At 39.5% G+C, this 19002-nt stretch overlaps 3 protein-coding genes across 4 annotated transcripts; 2 read left to right on the forward strand and 1 right to left on the reverse strand.

Moving 5' to 3' along the window:
* The first annotated feature begins 158 nt into the window (after window positions 1-158).
* LOC149727355 (tRNA ligase complex-associated NAD(P)H dehydrogenase PYROXD1-like) lies at window positions 159-2389 on the forward strand. The gene has a single exon (XM_089890426.1). The coding sequence runs from the start codon at window positions 621-623 to the stop codon at window positions 2085-2087; it is 1467 nt and encodes a 488-aa protein (XP_089746552.1). The 5' UTR covers window positions 159-620; the 3' UTR covers window positions 2088-2389.
* LOC149727356 (syntaxin-8-like) lies at window positions 2338-7045 on the forward strand. Its single transcript, XM_089890430.1, has 8 exons — window positions 2338-2454; window positions 2822-2921; window positions 3251-3345; window positions 3619-3732; window positions 4223-4353; window positions 4774-4866; window positions 5340-5441; window positions 5804-7045. Exons 1-8 carry the CDS (start codon window positions 2450-2452, stop codon window positions 5875-5877), a joined length of 714 nt encoding a protein of 237 aa, XP_089746556.1. The 5' UTR covers window positions 2338-2449; the 3' UTR covers window positions 5878-7045.
* Window positions 7046-9686: 2641 nt separating this feature from the next.
* Window positions 9687-18722, reverse strand: LOC149727357 (netrin-3-like). Of its 2 annotated transcripts, XM_089890259.1 has the most exons (7): window positions 17406-18721; window positions 14438-14629; window positions 12392-12541; window positions 11997-12035; window positions 11553-11624; window positions 10863-11022; window positions 9687-10521 (listed from the first exon to the last, which is right to left on the reverse strand). In XM_089890259.1, the coding sequence occupies exons 1-7, from the start codon at window positions 18628-18630 to the stop codon at window positions 10356-10358; spliced, it is 2004 nt and encodes a 667-aa protein (XP_089746385.1). In that variant the 5' UTR covers window positions 18631-18721; the 3' UTR covers window positions 9687-10355. The 2 variants fall into 2 exon arrangements, with proteins under 2 accessions (XP_089746385.1, XP_089746386.1); XM_089890260.1 differs by lacking the exon at window positions 12392-12541 and having other exon boundaries at window positions 17406-18722.
* Window positions 18723-19002: the final 280 nt, after the last annotated feature.

The following is a 19002-nucleotide window of genomic DNA, read 5'->3' on the forward strand; positions in this document are numbered from 1 at the left end:
TTATTTCTATCTAATATACGAATAATATATCTAGTGGACGAATAATATATACGCAAATTTTGTTAGTCAAATAAAGAATGTATAAATATGTGCCCATTCATTAGAGCTCTGCTCTCTTGTTTTCATTTTGGACGTAAGTTGCGTCAGTTTTGTTGCCCTGATGTTGCATACTCATAACTCAGCTATGGTAGTGTTATTGTTTGGAAAAGGCATGTGAGCATGTCCAGGACTGCTTTAGTAGTTTATGTGTAGTTTTGTTGCTGTTGGTATAATAAATAGACAAATTAATTAATCCAAAATCAGTTTAGTTCAAAACGGCGGCCTGGCACACGTTAGAGCGCTTGTAACCAGCAAGGGATACAGAGTTCGAGGCTCGATGCTGCTACCATTGGGGGTGTGTCCTTTAGCAAGACACCTAACAGTTTTTGATCTAAGTCTAAGTAGTTTATGCAGATTTATTCTAGGATTGTGAGGTCCTACAACGTGGTACATCTTGGTACCTAAGGTTTAGACAAAAAAGGTCCCATTACCCCAGACCTTCGCATTGTGTTACCCTGCATTTATAGTTTAACAACAACTATTCATCACTTGTAAAATATCTTATTCCTATAACAGCAGTGATGGGGTTTAGGTTTGTAGTGATAGGCGGTGGAATAGCTGGGGTGTCGTGTGCTGAAGCCCTGCTTGCCCATTCACCTGATGCAAATGTTTGTCTTGTGTCACCAACACCAATAATCAAAGCTGCAAGAAACATCAACGAACTGACGAGAAATTTAGTCACATTTGATGTCACTGAAATACCAGTTACAGAATATGAGTCAAAACATCCGAATGTAAAAGTTCATAAATGCTCAGCCGTGCGGATTGATACTGAAGATAAGTTGATATTTATAAGTAGTGGAGAAACCATATCATATGATAAAGTATGTGTTTGTACTGGTGCAAGACAAAATGTGATTTTCCCCGAAAATAATCGTGTGGTTGGGATAAGAGACACGGCAACTGCTATGGAGTTGGACAAGATGTTAAAATCATCGGAACGTGTTGTTGTTGTTGGGAATGGAGGGATCGCAACAGAACTTGTGTTTCAGATCAAGAACTGTGAAGTGATTTGGGCAATCAAGGACAAATCCATCAGCAATGTTTTCTTTGATGGCGGGGCAGGACAATTTTTTCTGCCATTTTTACAACGAAAACAAGATTTGTTAAAAAATTTTGAAACTGAAATTCCATCTAAGCGAATGATTTATAAAGTCTCGGACTTTAATACCACGGAAAGCAAGACTCTAGGAGGCGCTCTTGGGCCAGATTGGCACCAGAGTTTAAGTTTAACTGGAACGAATGACGACATTTGTGGTGTTAATGTTGAATATGAGTGCGAGGTGCAGGACTTGCATGTAAGATGTGATAATTGTTGCAACTTACATGAAACTAAGAAGCCAAGTGGTGAATATTGGCCTCTGCATGTTAAGTTAACTAATGCTGTCTCACATGCTTGTGATTTTGTGATAAGCGCTACAGGTGTCGTCCCCAATGTTCAGCTGTTTACCGATCTTTCGTGCACTTTTGGGCTCGACAGCGGTATTGAGATTGACGAGAACATGAGGGTGGTCGGGTTATATGATGTCTATGCTGCCGGAGATGTATGTAGCACAACCAAGTGGCCAGAATCGCCGCATTGGCATCAGATGCGGCTTTGGACACAAGCAAGACAAATGGGATTGTTTGCGGCACAATGCATGGCAGGACATTCAACATTGAAAGAAGATATTCCTCTTGATATTTGTTTTGAACTGTTCGCGCACGTAACGAGTTTTTTCGGCAAAAAGGTTGTTTTACTCGGAAATTATAACGCTCAGAAAAATAATGACAATAAAAACAGCTTAGAATTCCTGCTACGTGTTGAAATGAACGAGGAGTATGTTAAGGTTGTTTTATTTAACGGCCGAGTTATTGGTTGTGTTTTAATTGGGGAGACCGACTTAGAAGAAACGTTTGAAAATTTAATTTTAAATCAAACTGATGTTTCTGCATTAGGTGAAAACTTGTTGGACCCGAATATGGATATAGCTGATTACTTTGATTAGATGTTTGAATATAAAATAAAAGTGAAATATTTCGAGTCACTGTGTGTTAGATGCACTGTTATTGTTTTTACATTTTGCTTTAAGAAAAAAGTTCAAACTTCTGTGATTTGAAATCTATCACTTTTAATTCATATGGATGAGGGCCTATGGCAAGACATGGGGACTTGTTATTACGCCAGGGAGTTAAGTTTTATTTCTACAATCGTGTTCCTAATTGATTTTCACATACTTTTTATAATAATAATGCGTACTTATTATTGTTTTTTAGGTTCCCATTTTTATGTTTTCTATTATTTTTCAGAGCGATATAGTTTCATAATTATGGTTGCTTAGTTGATTGGTTTGTGAGAAAACTTTGTTTCATGTGGTAAGTAAGATAACAAAATAATCACCCACTAAGTTTAAGTTACATACGTAGTAACTCGTAAACAAGCACAAGGTGTACGAAACGGAACACCTGTGTGCTTGCTGTGTTATAATGTTGTGTCTGTCAATCAACAAGTTGGATTTGTTTTACAGGATTGTGTGTATCTCTGCCTTCCTTGCGTTTTAAAAGTATGGTTCCGATGGCTTTAATTCTATGATTGCACCAAAGTATCGATATTCATATTTGTTATGCATTATGCTTTTTCATTAGGACTTAAAACCAAGAATTGTAACTTAGAAATTACCTTGGTATATCCCCCACCCACCATTCATATATATGACCACCACCCACAATATGTTTAACACAGGCAAGCAGATTACTCAAGTTGCCAACAACTTTGTCAAGATGTTGCTGAATCTATAAACGACAGGAATAAGGAAATAAGGCTTGGAGGAAGTGTTTCAAAGGTTTGTTTCTTTTACAGGAGGTGTATGAATATACTATGTGTGGTGTGTGTTATCCAAGGACACACATATATATTCTGTAAGGGGTATGTATGGACCAAGGATAAAAACCTGGGATTTAGAGCAGCGTTGGCCCTTTACCCCACACTCTATACTATATGGGTGAGGTCCTACAGCGAGGCATGCCACGATACCTGGGATTTGGACAGAGTTGGCCCATAACCCCTTCAATACTTATTACTAGCAGCATTGATCTTTGAATCTTGTACCCTCTGGTTATGAAGCAAGCGCTCCAACCACTACAATATTTATACCAAATCCTTCCACCCCAGGTTAACTGTTTGATCAAGAAAGATTTATTGAACTTAAAATCAATGACAGAGAAGTTAAGACTGGATTTAATTCGATCTGCTAAATCCCATACTACGTAAGAACATTGATTTTATTTCTATGGTGTTTTGAAATAGAGTATTATAGTAGATAGGGTGGGACATTTTTTCCTTCTCTTTTTCTCGCTCATCTAGTAGTAAACACAGAGTTTTATAACTGTGTGTCAGTGTGTGTCACTTTAAGGAAGCTTTGTTAGTTTAAAACAAGATCAGAAAAAATGGGCTATTTTGTGCTAACAATATCCATCTTACCTCACAGTAACATACAATTATTTGTTTAATGCCAAAATAAATATTCTTTTCATCCACAGGACACACGGGGAGGTAGAGAGACGACAAAACCTTCTCGATACTTTGAGCACAAAAGTTCGAATCCTGGATAAAGCTGCTGAACGATCATTATCCACTAGTTCTGCTGCTGAGAGGTGGGTTGTTTGTTTTAAATTTGTTAAAGCAGTTGGCACACATCGTCAACATAGAGGAGTTAATAGTAGGGTTGGGGAAGATGGGACATCTTTTACTTCTATTTTCAAACATTCAAAGATTTATAAAACCGTATCTTCAGGACTTCCATAGACCGTTGTTAATTGTTTAAAACACAATCAAGATATTTGGATTTTATGTGCTAAAGGTGTCCCATCTTCCCCCACCCTACTATTAACTCCTCTATGTTGACGATGTGTGCCAACTGCTTTAACAATTTATTCCCAGATTTAAAAACACTTAAACCCCATGAAATATTCTTTACAAAACTATAAACAAAAGTGATATCAATCTATAATTAATGTGTATTTGGTTTTCTTTTTAAACCAAGTGTTTAAAATGAAGACAATCTTACACGGGCTGTAATGTTAATATTGAAAGTAACTATAAATATGTGATGTCTATAATATATACACGATCTCTATGTTGCAGAGTTGCGTTATTATCGTCTAATCACGACCAAAGTCAATCTTCATACGGCAACCCATGGTTGGATACGGCGGAAAGGAATTCTAATCTTTCATTAGAAGAATATAGAAAGCAACAAGCACAAGTTATACGAGGTGTCGTGTTTAATGGTGGTGTGTTTTACTTACAAGGCTAATATTGTAACCAGAGTATATTGGGTTCAAGGCTCACAGTGATACTATGCAACGATATAAATTGCATTTAAATTTAAATGTGGCTGGTTATGTTTTGAACAATAGTCCATGGATCAGTATTTAAAGAGCATAATTCGTAAGTCTATTATACCGGGTTCAAGGTTCAATGCTGCCACCATGGCTCTACTTTGTTTTGTTTGTGGATGAGGTCTAAGGACCAGGAATTTAGACCAGGTTTGGACCATTCCCCAACACCCAAACTTTTGGTGTATGTCATTAATGCCAGTGGTTTTATAATACGCCTGTTATAACGACTGTTGTTACCCAGCCCCTTAAGAGCAAACAAGTTCCATTTATTAATGCATTCCTCTTTATCAACAGACCAAGATGCTGGATTGGACGTTTTATCAGAAACGCTGAGTCGGCAAAAAAACATTGGTATCAACATAGGAAAGGAAGCTGACTATCAGAATGGTGGGTTGTGTGATGGGCATTGTTCTATTGTGTTGTAGTGGCTGTTTTTGGTAACTGTTATGTTATTACGACATATTGACATCAATTTTCTAGCTTAGCCCAATCTCACAAGTTCAATGCAAGCAGGAATATCCAGTTTATTGAAAAAGAATCTTTCTTCCATTAAGGATAAGGTGCCATGAAAACGTAACAGACAAAAATTATGTCCAACCAGTTGTTGTATTGGAGATATATATTTCGCTTAATTGGCATCGTCAGCCTCAAATAGAACCTTTCCCCTTCTTCCATTAAGTAACAATGTGAATGGTACTTGACACAGATATCCTCCTATGTGACAATAGACTAATAGACGTTTAATAATAGTTGAGATAAAGTTTAACATTTGAATAAATTGCTTTGTGTAATGTGGTGCAATGTAATGTATTGCAACAATACACCATATATATATTTATGACTTTATTTTCCACCGACAGAGTTAATTGATGACATCCATGGTAGAATCGAAGAAACTGATTCCAGGATTAAACAACAAACAACGAGCGTTTTGAAAATATCAAGAAAGTCATCTTCTTGTAGTAAGTTGTGAATAAATGTAATTTGTTGATCCTCGCATGGTGGGGCAACGACAGTCGTTATAACACAGGTGTTCTGTTTCATACATCTCGTGCTTACTCACAAGCTACCACGTATGTAACTTTGGGTGATTATTTTCTGTATGACTGACAACTTAAACAACCCATTAATGACCACTGGTTTGCAGCAATTTTGTTTAGTGTCTTGCCCAAGGACACATATGCCCACAGTGGTGGCAGCATTAAGCTTTGAATCTTGTACCTTCTTAGCTACCAGTGTTCTAACCACTGCATCTCTGTAGAGCCACCATAAGCTGTAAAGTCCTATTATATATTTCCATATTTAAACTGCTTATTTATTTCAGTTTTATGGATGATAATAATTCTCCTTGCCATTGCTATTATTGCATTGATTGCTGTTGGACCACAGAAGCATTAGTTTCAACATTCCTTACATTCAGATTGTAGGGTGGGGTAAGATGGGACACTTTCAGCGCATAATATTCCAATAAGTTGATCAAGTTTTAAACAATTATCAACGGTCTATGTGAGTCTTGAGGGTACGAACATTATTACTAATTGCCGTACGCTACGTTTATGCTTACCATTATTTACAGTCTTAAGCTTTCATTGTACAGTACTGTGGGGAAATATGGGACACCTTTTTATTCTATTTTCTTGTCTCATTTGATAGTAAGCAAAAACCATTCCAAAAATTATAAAATCGCTTCCCCACGACCTCTATAGAACGTTGTTAATTGTTTAAAACACAATCAGGATATTTGCATATTATGTGCTAAAGGTGTCCCGTCTTCCCCCACCCTACTATATATTCTAATATATATGTTTGAGGCCCTATGGCAAAGCTGGGATTAAGATTTAAGCCACAGTTGGCTAATACCCCAAAAAGTTTTGGTTAATTGTTGTTTCCAATGCTGCTTTAATAGAACTTAACTTTATGAACTATGCAAATTATTACCAACGGTATATTGATGTTGATCTGATTATTCATGTTTACAGTCAACAAAAGTTCATTTGATAATCATTCATGATATATTGTAATATAGTAGGGGGGAGATGGGACACCTTTAGCACATAACATACAAATATCCTGGTCGTGTTTTAAACAATTAACAACGGTCTATGGGAGTCGTGAGGATACGGTTTTATAATTCTTTGAATGTTCATTGTTTACTACAAAATGGGACGGGAAAATAAAATGGACAGGTGTTCCATCTTCCCCCACCTACTATAATACAAATTACTTTAAAGTATAAACATTAACTTTGTTGAACCAATAGTTGTCATAATATGATGACGTCTTGCCAGGTGGCAGACAAAACGTTGGTGCAAAAAATAACGTAACAAAAGAAAATTAGTATTACGTTATTTCTGGTAGCAACAATAGCAAAACATTGTATATTTGTTTTGATTTACTTTCTATATGTTGTGCATTGTAACAAAACCATATTTACTGTGATTAGTGTTGTGTTTAAATATTTACGGTATTGCTGCGTTATAATTTATGTATTATTACTTCGTTGTATTGTTTCATGCTTTATTGCTTCGACTGTGCAATTCTTGAAAATAAATTCATATTTATACAACCGCTAGGTGGTAGCAGAGATTAACACTAAAGAGAGTTAGCTAGGAAGGTTTCCCACCTAATCTGTTGGGTTCTAGGCTATATCCCCCCAGGCGTTTTCCCACCGGCGATTTCCCCCCCGGCTATTTCCCCCCCGGCTATTTCCCCCCCGGCTACTTCCCCGCCGTGACTATTCCCCCCCGGCTACATCCCCCCCGTGACTATTCCCCCCCTGACTATTCCCCCCGGCTAATTCCCCCCCGTGACCATTCCCCCCCGGCTACTCCCCCCCCTGACTATTTCCCCCCGGCTAAATCCCCCCCCGTGACCATTCCCCCCCGGCTATTTCCCCCCCGTGACTATTCCCCCCCGGATATTTCCCCCCCGTGACCATTCCCCCCGGCTATTTCCCCCCCGGCTATTTCCCACCGGCTATTTCCCCCCGGCTATTTCCCCCCGGCTATTTTCCCCCCCGTGACTATTCCCCCGGATATTTCCCCCCTGTGACTATTCCCCCCGGCTAATTCCCCCCCGTGATTATTCCCCCCCGGCTATTTCCCCCCGTAACTATTCCCCCAGGCTATTTTCCCCCCGTGACTATTCCCCCCGGCTAATTCCCCCCCGGCTATTTCCCCCCGTAACTATTCCCCCAGGCTATTCCCCCCGGGACTATTCCCCCCCCCCCGGGACTATTTCCCCCCGGCTATTTCCCCCCGAGACTATTATCCACGGCTAACCCCTAACCCCTAACCCCTAACCCCTAACCCCTAACCCCTAACCCCTAACCCCTAACCCCTAACCCCTAACCCCTAACCCCTAACCCCTAACCCCTAACCCCTAACCCCTAACCCCTAACCCCTAACCCCTAACACCCTAACACGATGGTCACAGGGGGGAATAGTCATGGGGGGAAACAGCCGGTGGAGGAACAGTCGGAAGGGAAATAGCCGGGGGGAAATAGCCGGGGGGAAATACCCGGGGGGAAATAGACGGGGGGGAAATAGCCGGGGGGGAAATAGCCGGGGGAAATAGCCGGGGGGAAATAGCCGGGGGAAATAGCCGGGGGGAATAGCCGGGGGGGGAAATAGCCGGGGGGAAATAGCCGGGGGGAAAGAGCCGGGGGGGAATAGTCACGGGGGGAATGGTTACGGGGGGAACTAGCCAAGGGGGAAATAGCCGGGGGAATAGTCATCGGGGGGAAATAGCCGGGGGGGAAAGGTCACGGGGGGAACTAGCCGGGGGGAAATAGCCGGAGGGGAATAGTCTTGGGGGGGAAATAGCCGGAGGGGAATAGTCACGGGGGGGAAATAGCCGGGGGGAAATAGTCTTGGGGGGGAAATAGCCGGAGGGGAATAGTCACGGGGGGGAAATAGCCGGGGGGAAATAGTCATTGGGGGGAATTAGCCGGGGGGAAATAGTCATTGGGGGGAATTAGCCGGTGGGGAAATAGCCGGGGGGAATTAGCCGGCGGGAAATAGCCGGTTACGAATCTGTTGAGACGGAGGCCGTAAAGTAATGATTGATTAAGCAAATGTAACTTACATATCCTCGCATGGCGGGGCAACAACAGTCGTTACAACACGGGTGTTCTGTTTTATACACCTCATGCCTGCTTACGAGTTACCATGTATGTAACTTATTTATCCTCGCATGGCGGGGCAACAACAGTCGTTACAACATGGGTGTTCTGTTTCATACACCTCATGCCTGCTTACGAGTTACCATGTATGTAACTTACATATCCTCGCATGGCGGGGCAACAACATGGGTGTTCTGTTTCACACACCTCGTGTCGCAGCATCGAGTTGAACCAATTAACCTCTGATTATGATGCGAGCGCTCTCATCAACCAAATCCACGCGTTACGAATTTCTCCGAGGCCTTGAAAAACAATCATTACTACGCGAGGTGCATGCCTAGACGCCTGCTTTGCTTTTTGAGTCCTTTATCCGCTTTTGGTTCACCTACTGTTACGTTGTTGTGGCTGAGTCTATGGTTTTAAGCCTAATGTTTATAACCAGTTTGTTTCCATGGTTTTTAACATTAGTTTATTTGAATGAACTTTATAGACGTGTATTATATTACTGTTGTACAGGCCTGGGTTAGTAAGCGATAGAAAGTGTAATTTAATTATGATGTCACAAAATAAACAATTTGACTTAATATGGATATCTTTCGCGTTCAAGAACCCAACAGGTAAGCATTTGTTTAGTATTTAGATATAGTAGGATGAGTCACCTATGCACATATTGCCCAATGTCTTAAGAATCGAAACTATTTTATTGAATGTGAACGAATGAATGTAACTTACTTTATCCTCGCGTGACCGAAAAACGACAGTCGTTATCACACGGGTGTTGATACACCTCGTGCCAACTTACGAGTTACCATGTATGTTACTTTGTGGGTGATTATTTTTAGGGGATTTTTTATGTATGGCTGATAATTTGGCCACCCAGTATTGGGTGGGTTGAAGCAATGGGTTGTCTTGCACAAGGACACATACAACAATATTGATAGCAGCATCGAGCCTTGAACCGATCTCCTCTGGGTTTCTGTAAGGCGCCCTTACCACTTTTCCACGGCGGGCAAGTTCGTTAAACACCCTGTACCCCGGCACCGCGACTCGTATCTACACTAGCTTAACTTAACAACCACACAAATATCTACGATGATCTTTTACTTGAAGAAATATCTAATTCGCGATGAAAAGGCGAAAAGTTGAAAAACAAGCGAGCAAGGACCCAAATATGCAGCGTTCGGGTTCGAAATAGAATCGGACATAGAAACAACATTAATTTATGACGTAATACTTGAAATTTGGTGAGATGTATATCATAAAACGTATCCACTTTGAAAACTTTGTCTTTGTATATATGGTCATGCGTCTAATTACTTTGTATGATGTTTTGAAGTTAAATTTATCGCCAATTGAAGGTGCTTATAATTGAAATTTGCTTTGGGATAAAGGTAAATTTATTGTGTAGAATTTCTCAATAGCGGATACGTCATGTGATATATAAATACCCCTGCATTGTTACGTATTCACGTGCCCAGTTTTACATTAGATAACATGGCGTTACAGTGTCAAAAACAAAATAAATATAAAAGTAAAACGGGACAATGAATATAAAAGCACTTGAATGATCGACCAGCTTACGTCATCGTCTCTGTCGTCATAATGCGTATTGACAAAGAACAATAAAGTTCGTTAAAACGCCTCACGACCATTTTAACCTTAATCTCACATCGGCAAACTTCGGTCGAAATCGGATTTTTTCGGAACCGAATCTTGGGCGCCACTTCTTACACAAAGCCGGGGTGGCTAAGGTTCAACATTTACTTCGTTTTCGTGCTCGCTTCGCCACCCTTCGTAACATTTTCTTATATTTGTTTAACCAGCTGATAATGACAGAGTTTTTATCAATCGTCATTCTTAGATTTCCATCTGACCTCGCGTATTTACCAAGCAACAAATATGTTCGGTTCACTCGCAACCTGAAATTTAAATTTTATTTATTTTTAAATAATTTAATTTTTATTTATCTTTGAGTACCTTTGCAAAGCTCAAATTAATTACCACAATGAAAAGAAAGGAATTAGTGGAAAAACGGTAGTCGTTAAAACATGCTACGGGTAAAAAGTGCATAAGAAAAAGTGTTGAACAAAATGCATGGTTTCTTAACCCACATACGCGGTAATTTGTAAGCTGATACAAAGTGTATGGAACAGAATATCCGTGTTATAATGACTGTCGTTGCCCCGCCATGGAAGGGTAGACAAATTACATACACCCCAACCCCTTAACTAACCCTTCCCACCCAACAGCCCCATCTTACCTGGGACATAGACACTGTAGGACTCGATCCCTGACCTGGATGTCAATCATCTCCTTCTTCTTCAACCTCATGCCTCCCCTCTTAAACACCCGGAGTACTTGGTAAGTGATGCTGGTCCTTCTTCCTATCCTGATCTTCCCGGTTACTCTTACCATCACGGCTGTATAACATTAGAGTGGTTAGGTATTTGTGCGACGTCATAAGATGAACCTAGCGTGACGTCATCATAGCATATGTGACGTCATGATATTATATGTCATATTGTAAAAACCTGCATGACGTCATATATACGTCAGAGGCAAAACTCTTATGTGGCGTCATTTATTAAACGAAGGTTTAGAGACGTAAGAACTGTTATAAGTAGTTCGTATGACGTCAGTAATGTGACGTCACAATTTAAATGACGAAATAGCTGGTGACGTGAAAGTATAAACGTATAAACGTAAAACCGCTTTGGTATATATGGATTTGGGGAAGAATGTACACCTTTAGCACATATAATATGATCCTGTTTTAAACAATTAACAGCGGTCTATGAAAGTCGTGAAGATTCGGTTTACTAGTTCTTTAAATGTTCTTTGTTTACTACCAAATGGGACGAGTAAATAGAATAAAAATGTGTCCCATCTTCCCCACCCTACTATATATATCATGGAAATTACTTCATAACATTGTTACAAGTAGACTTACCGTATTCCATCTTACAATATTTAGCTGGAGGTATTCTTACAGCTTTTGAGCTGCTACATGTTCGTGGGCAAGCTGGAATATTTAATACATGGGTTAGACGAATAGGGATTAACGTTAGCTTTGTATGAAATAACGTAATAATGACAGGCGAAGTACGTTTAAGTCAGGACAGTAAAGCAGGCCCATATACGTTTATTATCTGTAACTGTCAATATTTATAAGTAAAAAATGCCTAGATCAGGGCTTTAAAAAGATATTGAACCGATTCAGGCTTAAATCTAACGGCAAAACAAAAAAAACAATTTAATCAAAGAACTGAAATATATTTTAAGGTTTATGTTATTGGGGTGTTTGTGTTGTTTATTTTAAGTTTGGTAATGTATCGTTGGTAAAGCTAACTTGTGAACCACTGTATTTGTTATGGTAGGTTTATTTATACTTTACCTGGTTTAGCTGTGGTAGCGCCAGTTACAACAGGAATTCCTGGAAAAACAAGTTAGAATTGTTAACCGCACGATGTCGCCGCTGAGTTGTGTTTATCGAGTTATAAGTTACCACCACGCTTAACATTGCAAATCAAAATATAAGCGTGGTCTGTTAAGACTTGATTCTTTCAGGGTTATCGAATGTCCAGGCCGCTGGGCCGGCTATGCAGCCATATATATGACTGGCGCAAGTTAAATCCCCGCAAAACAGATGCAATTTTAGCGTACCATGCAATCATGCAAGCTAATATAGGCCTATATATCGCTGAATATCTTTAAGCTTCGTGCCATAACAGCAGACGAGCGATAGCCTAACAGAATCAAGTCCTACAGCCACGTATTAGAGATACATACTGGCGCAGGGTGCGTCGGGGGAATCAGTCTGCTTGTAGCCTTTTACACAATAGTTGCACCTCCTTCTCGTAACGTGTTGCTTGCATATACATTGACCGGTAACCTGGTCGCAATGCCTCCCCAGCGAGCCCACCGGATTGCAGTTACACGCTAATATACAACGTAATGTTAGGAGTCTGCGTGTTAAACACAACATGCACAATGCGCTGCTTTCGACTTCAAAAACAGCGTTATAACAAAATATTCAATGCACTAATATATGCGCCCGTTTTCAGAGCAACCGTACTGTTAGTTTCAATCCACCATGCTACACGTTAGTACCACCATGCCTTTATAACTATCGGCGCATGCTTAGTTAGTTCGTTGCCAATATTAGTTTAAAAACAAAAAAAAACAATTTCTCGCTTTTTGCAAATCTAACAACTCCTGAAAGAATCAAGTCTTCAAATAATAACTTTATAAAATAACAAAATATAAAAGTGCTCATGCGCGATGTGACGTGTGCGCAGGCATTCAATCGTGACGTCATAATGACGTAATAATTAATCTGGAAGCGGTGAACTATGATTGGATAATATCATCCAATCAGCAAACAGTTAGTATAATGAGTATTGTTTTCAAACAATTTGTTTGTTTTGTAATAATGAATGTGTTCTATACTACTGTGACGTCACTATTCTCTCCGCTTGAATGACTTTTAATTAATTCGGATACGCGCAAGGTCACAGCATTAATGAATAAGATACGAATTTGGCCTCTCTGTTGCTACCACCCATGGGATTACCAGGAATATACATCAAATACTCGACACCTCGGTATTACTGATGTGATTATTTACAACCGATATTTAATGGCGTAATAAATATAAGGCGGGAATGAAAATATTGCTTCGAAATTACTCCCCGTATTTCCGCACAGCTGCTCGATATGAGAACTTAATTAAAACCCAACCTCGTTGAAAAATTTAATTACAAGTGATGTCACTGCCTTGTATTTGTAGAACAAACATCGCATGCCAGAATTTAATTGAAAATTCCGTGTTTTTCTCGAAAAAAATACTTGAGGTTTAAAATATGCTTTGATTTTGTATTTGAAGTTTGTTTATAAATTTTGTGGTGAGAAAAAAAAAGTGCAATTAAAGTGCATATTACAACGCCTGATTAGAAATAATTACTTTCTTATGAACCACAACTGACTTCGTCCCTCGAAAGTGTTATCACGTGACCAACAACAATCACTATTGTTAAATGTGTGAAAACACAATGATTTGACCTGTCGCTACTTCCCCTGGGGTTCTAAAGTGTTGCCACATATATTTTCGCGAATATAATAAACCGTGAACACTACTACAAAATACCGCAAACGTAGCATTTTTCCGAAGGTAACCTTTTTAATTGTAAACACTTTATGGCCATTGCGATTTAACTTACATTTTAAATTCATAATTTTCAAGTAAAGTAAATATACTTACCACCATTGAAAGTAGTAAAATGAGTTTCTTTAATATGTTAAAGCACGTACAGTTTCAGGGCCGATAATTTTATAAAGATCGGTTTAATTCTTTCGAAAAAAACAAAACGCTTTTGTTACTTTTCAAACAATATCCCCTAATTTTCGTTGCGCAACACTGCGGTGTAGTGTTACCGAAGCGTGGGATTTAACATACGAATACACGGGATTCAGCTCCTCACTACTTTGTACTACTTTGTTTTATATTGTCGCGCAAACGATCGGAGACGTTCCCATGGCCGACGTTTTAACCACCCCCGTGTTCCCATGAGTGTAGATTGTCTTTTAGATGCCACCGCGATTTTCGTTGGTGGAAACAATTCGATTGTTACGAGGTGTGAAAGTCACGCGTTTGATTGTTGAATCATTATGACGTCACAGGAGAATAGCGCTCACCCGCTATGGAAAATGGCGAACCCCTAATACGATTATGATATCATAACGCCTTACATACTCCTATAGGAAACCTGTCTATAATACACACTATGCACTCCACGTGGATTAGCAAATTATGTTCGTTGGCACACTTGTACTTACGCCTACAAGCTCTCCTGTTCGACATCGACTTGGTTTTGTTGTTCCTGTAAAATCCAGGCTTACATTTATGGCAATATCGGCCATGTGTGTTGTGTCTACACTTAACACAAACTCCCCCGCTTGTACCACCCGACTTTTCAAATAAGTCGGCGCTGAATCGGCATCTCTTGGCGTGCATATTGCAATTGCAAGCTGAAAAAATACACAAAGTTAAAAACATATAAGTTTTGAACAACCAACAACGCTCTTTTAGAGTCGTTCTGATACGATCATATAATTCTGTAAATATTATTTGTTTACTACCAAATGGAACAATAAAAGAGAATGAAAGCGTGAACCATCTTACCCCAACCTACTATTGACTGAATTATAAAATGACCGCAATGCTATTCGTATTTTGGTGGAAAATGTATTGCATCTGGTTCGACACTGTTTCAGCCTTTCCCGTTTTGGTAACGAATACAAAATGGAAATTAAAATGGCGCAACTTTGTCAAAGTCTGTCTCGAACACACATTGTTTATCTCTCGGTTCATTTTGTTGAAATATTCCTGTGTTGTTGAAAAAGACTTAATATTTTATTGCAATTTCCGCGTTCGTTATATGTTATAACATTTCCATGTTATTGATACTTATTTTATAAGATTTTGATGTTTTATTTATTTAGCGAAGTTTGCAGAATCTTCACCGCGTATATTTCGCTAAGTTTCGTTTCGAAGCCAACCGCGTTTCATTGTCTTCCGCGACATTTCATTGTCTGCTTCAACAACCCATTGTTCACATTGTGACGTCACAATCTTTCCGATTGCTCTTGCGGTTACAGCCAAGTGCAAAACTTTTCGAATCCTTTGTTCGAAATTCTAGAACCGACTATAGTCTCACTTCCCGCGGTGTTTCCAAATATTTAATCAAATGTTTAAACTTCCTCTGTGACGTCACAGAGAAGGAAGGTTACCGAACAATAAACTTTGTTTAAAGAATTCGCGAGATATTATAAAGTTTTGTCGAATTTGATTTTGTTCATTCTTGATCCAAATGAACAGAGAACATGATTTATCTTCGCGTGGCGTGGATTATAATAGGGTTGTTTTGTTTCATACACCTGGTGTCTGCTTACGAGTTACCAGATATGTAACTTTGTGGGTGATTTTTCTTATAGTTCTTATTAGGAACACGGAAGCCTGCAATTGTAGCAGCAATGAGCGTCGAACCCGCATACTCTAGTTCTATATAAGCTACTGAACAACGCCGAACCATAGTAATAGTTTGACCTTCTTAAATCCGATACGATCTGGGAGGTAATACAAACAACAACAAGCCTTGTATGTTGTTTCATGCTACGATGGTATACAACATCAAACTTCAACGCTTTGAACCTTTATAATTAGGATCGAGTCTCAGTATATCTCATGGCGGCACTACGATGACAAGATTCCCGCAAAATCAACAAATCAACCCCCGATGTATTTATGTTTTGACGATCCGTGACATAAATGCGCAAGAAGCGACACAGGTGCTTATATGTCGTCTTCCATTGACAAAGGATCGTTTATTAGATCACAATCGAATGATAGACACTCTATATGACGTCACGCACCGTCACAATTGAATTTGTTCCACAAACAACCGGGATTCCCCTGTTACGTCACAATCGCAGTTTTTCACAAGATATTTATACCATTGTGACGTAATAAGTATATCGTGCAGCGAATCTTCGAACCGAATGTTGAAATGCCATGATTAATTGTGCGTGCCACTGTCAACCGATGTCGTCAAGTTTTGCACGTAATGCTACAACTCCGTACCACCGTGTGTGTTTAATTGGAGCGGTAAACAAATGATAAAAATATTTAATAAATTTTAGCGAAGAAGTTTTTAAATAAAGATTCCTTACTATTTTTTTCATAAAAATATTTTTTTATCATTTTTTATTAAATTTCGGTAAACAATTGATAATAAAATATTTCATTAAATTTTGTGAAAAAGTTGTTGACTAAAGAATCCGCGAGCGATAAGCGTCGGTCATTTATCTTTTGCTTTTATCTACGTAACAGTGGCTACTTAGTTTCCTTTCATTACGTAATAATGGTCATTCTTGTTCGGACAAAGTGGACACACCTGCTGTGCGCAGTCAAGCGGAACAACTGGTCAGTTGGTTAACAAGGGAACGGAAACGCCCCTGATTGGTCGGTTTGAATTCACGCTTCTGCCCAATTGGTCAAATGATGTATTACGTCAGTAATATTAATTAAACATAAAAAAATGAAATTTTTTATGTCGCTTAAAAGACGTCAACGTGTTCTAAACTTTGACGAATCACCTGCGCATCTTGCTGTACATGGTTGCAGGTGGCGCTTAACACAACAGGAAACTTTAATCCTCGCTTAAGCTGAAGTTGGTGAAACAACAGATTTAAAGGTTTAACATCAAAGCCATAAGTTTTAAACCGGACAGATTCAGCAACGTTTAAGCTGAAATGCAACATCTCATAACCTCGCGCGATATGTTTTGAAGTTGTTTCAGATAAGTCGAGTTTACAGCACAACAGCGTGAATTTAGATTTAAAGATTTATTAAAGAAATATCCACACCCAGTTTTGTTCGGCAAAGGGCAGCCTAGATGTTTCCTTTGTTTGTTCTTTCGAAAGGCGTTACTTTTACACAACCTCGGTGCAAAAAGGACAAACAAAGAAATATTTACACCCAGCGTTGTTTAGCGCAGATATTTCTTTGTTTGTTCTGTTAAGAAACTTCACGCTATTGCTTGGCTCAATACTGATTGACGTATGTGACTTTGGACATGATATTTACCGGACATTTCTCAACCTAGTGGTCACTAAATCAGTTATAACATCTCGAGTGTTAGGGTAATCTGCCAACAATGGCACAAATCTCAGGTTCCATGGCGTGCCTCACTATACGGCATCACCCAAATAGAATGTAGAACTTTCACTATTACAGTTCACTTACCAATGCACTCGTTCGCGTTTGTTTTCGTAGCTCGCTTAGGCGGTCGGTCCTTATGGAAAGCTTTGCATGTCTCGCAGTTCGGTCCCGTTGTCTTGTGTTTACAATCACAAACCATCTTCCCTTTCTTCTTTATACATCGATCAGCGTGACCATTGCACTTGCAAACACCTCCAATACTGATATCATTGATCGCATAATAAGAGCTAGAACCAAAACTATACGGAGTGGAAGTAGCGCCAGGGTTGCTGACTAAAATATCTGTCCCACCAGACACGCGAACACCTGTATGTCGCAACTCAGTCTTGCTTGCCCGGGTAGCAACTGCCCTCCCCCCGCGAGTAACTCCCCCCCTAGGAATTGGAGTTAGGCGCCTTCTGCCCTGCCTTGCTTCAATAGCAGACCGACTTTCTCTTGAAATCCTTGAAAGAGTCGTCGGGTTCCGTGGTATGTCATGCAACCCAGCCAATACAATCTTTATATCCGTAGCTGTGACCCAATTTTGTAGAATAAAACTATGTTCGAAATCGTCCTCAGAAGGCCGCCCATCTTTCGGGTTAAACACCAGAGCACCGAGACTGAAGGGATACAAATTGTTGAAATCTTCTGAACACAGTACCTCTTGTTCATTTGTCTCATTCGCTTCTCTTTTATAAGGCTTATGAAACCTTCTCAGGCAGTTTTCAGCATAGTATTGGTATGGTACCCACGTTCTACCGTGGTTCATTGACTTATAAATGATCATAGCGGCGGGCCTGGGTGAATAGAACTGCATGTAAATATAAGATATCTCATATTCTTTTTCAAAAGATATCGTCAACTCGACTTCTCTATTCTGATCTTCCCCACTTTGAAAGGTCTTCGATTGCCAATATGTCAAGTTATGTTTATTGTTGATATCAGTCAAGTAACTAGCAGGGTGGGATCGCCGTCCGGTGGCCTCACATACGTCACACACACGTGACACCGTGTTCTCTTCTTCCACCAACCGACAGAAAGGCTCCCTTCCTTCAAGACCACACGTCTCTGAAACTTCGACTCTTTTCTTGAGGGCAATATTTTCAAACTCAGGGTTGCATTCTATCGGGTTCTTGCTTTTAGCATAACACTTGCTTAATTGTTTCGGTCGTATCTGCATCGTACCAGGCAGCAAAGTTAAGATGACAACCAAAAGCATGAATTTCCTTTGGTTAATGCCCGCACCAACTTTCTTTACATGTTCCATCATAGTAAGAGCATATAACACTACAGTCTCAAAGGTACATTTCTAACAGGACAATACACTATGGCAGTTACTTCTGTAAACGTAAAGAGGTTAGAATTTTAAAAAGCCCTTTTTTAACAACTATACAAATAACCAAGCCACAATATAATAAATTTGTCTGTAAAAAAGGTTCTCCATCTTAAAGGTATTTCAACTTACCCAACAGTACTTTATACTTTCAATGCTTTTATACAACACACTTGGTCCACGATATAAACGTATTGACAGCCGTATGCTACACACACACACAGGCTCCCACATATAAAATCTATATACAACACACAACCTATATATACACCCCGTAACTATAGGCAAAATATTGCCCAACACTACATT

Source organism: Ciona robusta, chromosome 12 (genome assembly GCF_009617815.1).
Source record: "Ciona robusta chromosome 12, ASM961781v2".
Classification (NCBI taxonomy): domain Eukaryota; kingdom Metazoa; phylum Chordata; class Ascidiacea; order Phlebobranchia; family Cionidae; genus Ciona; species Ciona robusta.

Coding starts and splice junctions, on each gene's coding strand:
- LOC149727357 (XM_089890259.1), bottom strand. CDS start 18,630: ATGATGGAACATGTAAAGAAAGTTGGTGCGGGCATTAACCAAAGGAAA. Junction 14,630..17,405: donor AAACGCGAACGAGTGCATTG/GTAAGTGAACTG, acceptor GTATTTTTTCAG/CTTGCAATTGCAATATGCAC. Junction 11,625..11,996: donor CGCTACCACAGCTAAACCAG/GTAAAGTATAAA, acceptor TAAATATTCCAG/CTTGCCCACGAACATGTAGC.
- LOC149727355 (XM_089890426.1), top strand. CDS start 621: ATGGGGTTTAGGTTTGTAGTGATAGGCGGTGGAATAGCTGGGGTGTCG.
- LOC149727356 (XM_089890430.1), top strand. Junction 4,867..5,339: donor GGAAGCTGACTATCAGAATG/GTGGGTTGTGTG, acceptor TTCCACCGACAG/AGTTAATTGATGACATCCAT. Junction 5,442..5,803: donor AAGAAAGTCATCTTCTTGTA/GTAAGTTGTGAA, acceptor TATTTATTTCAG/TTTTATGGATGATAATAATT.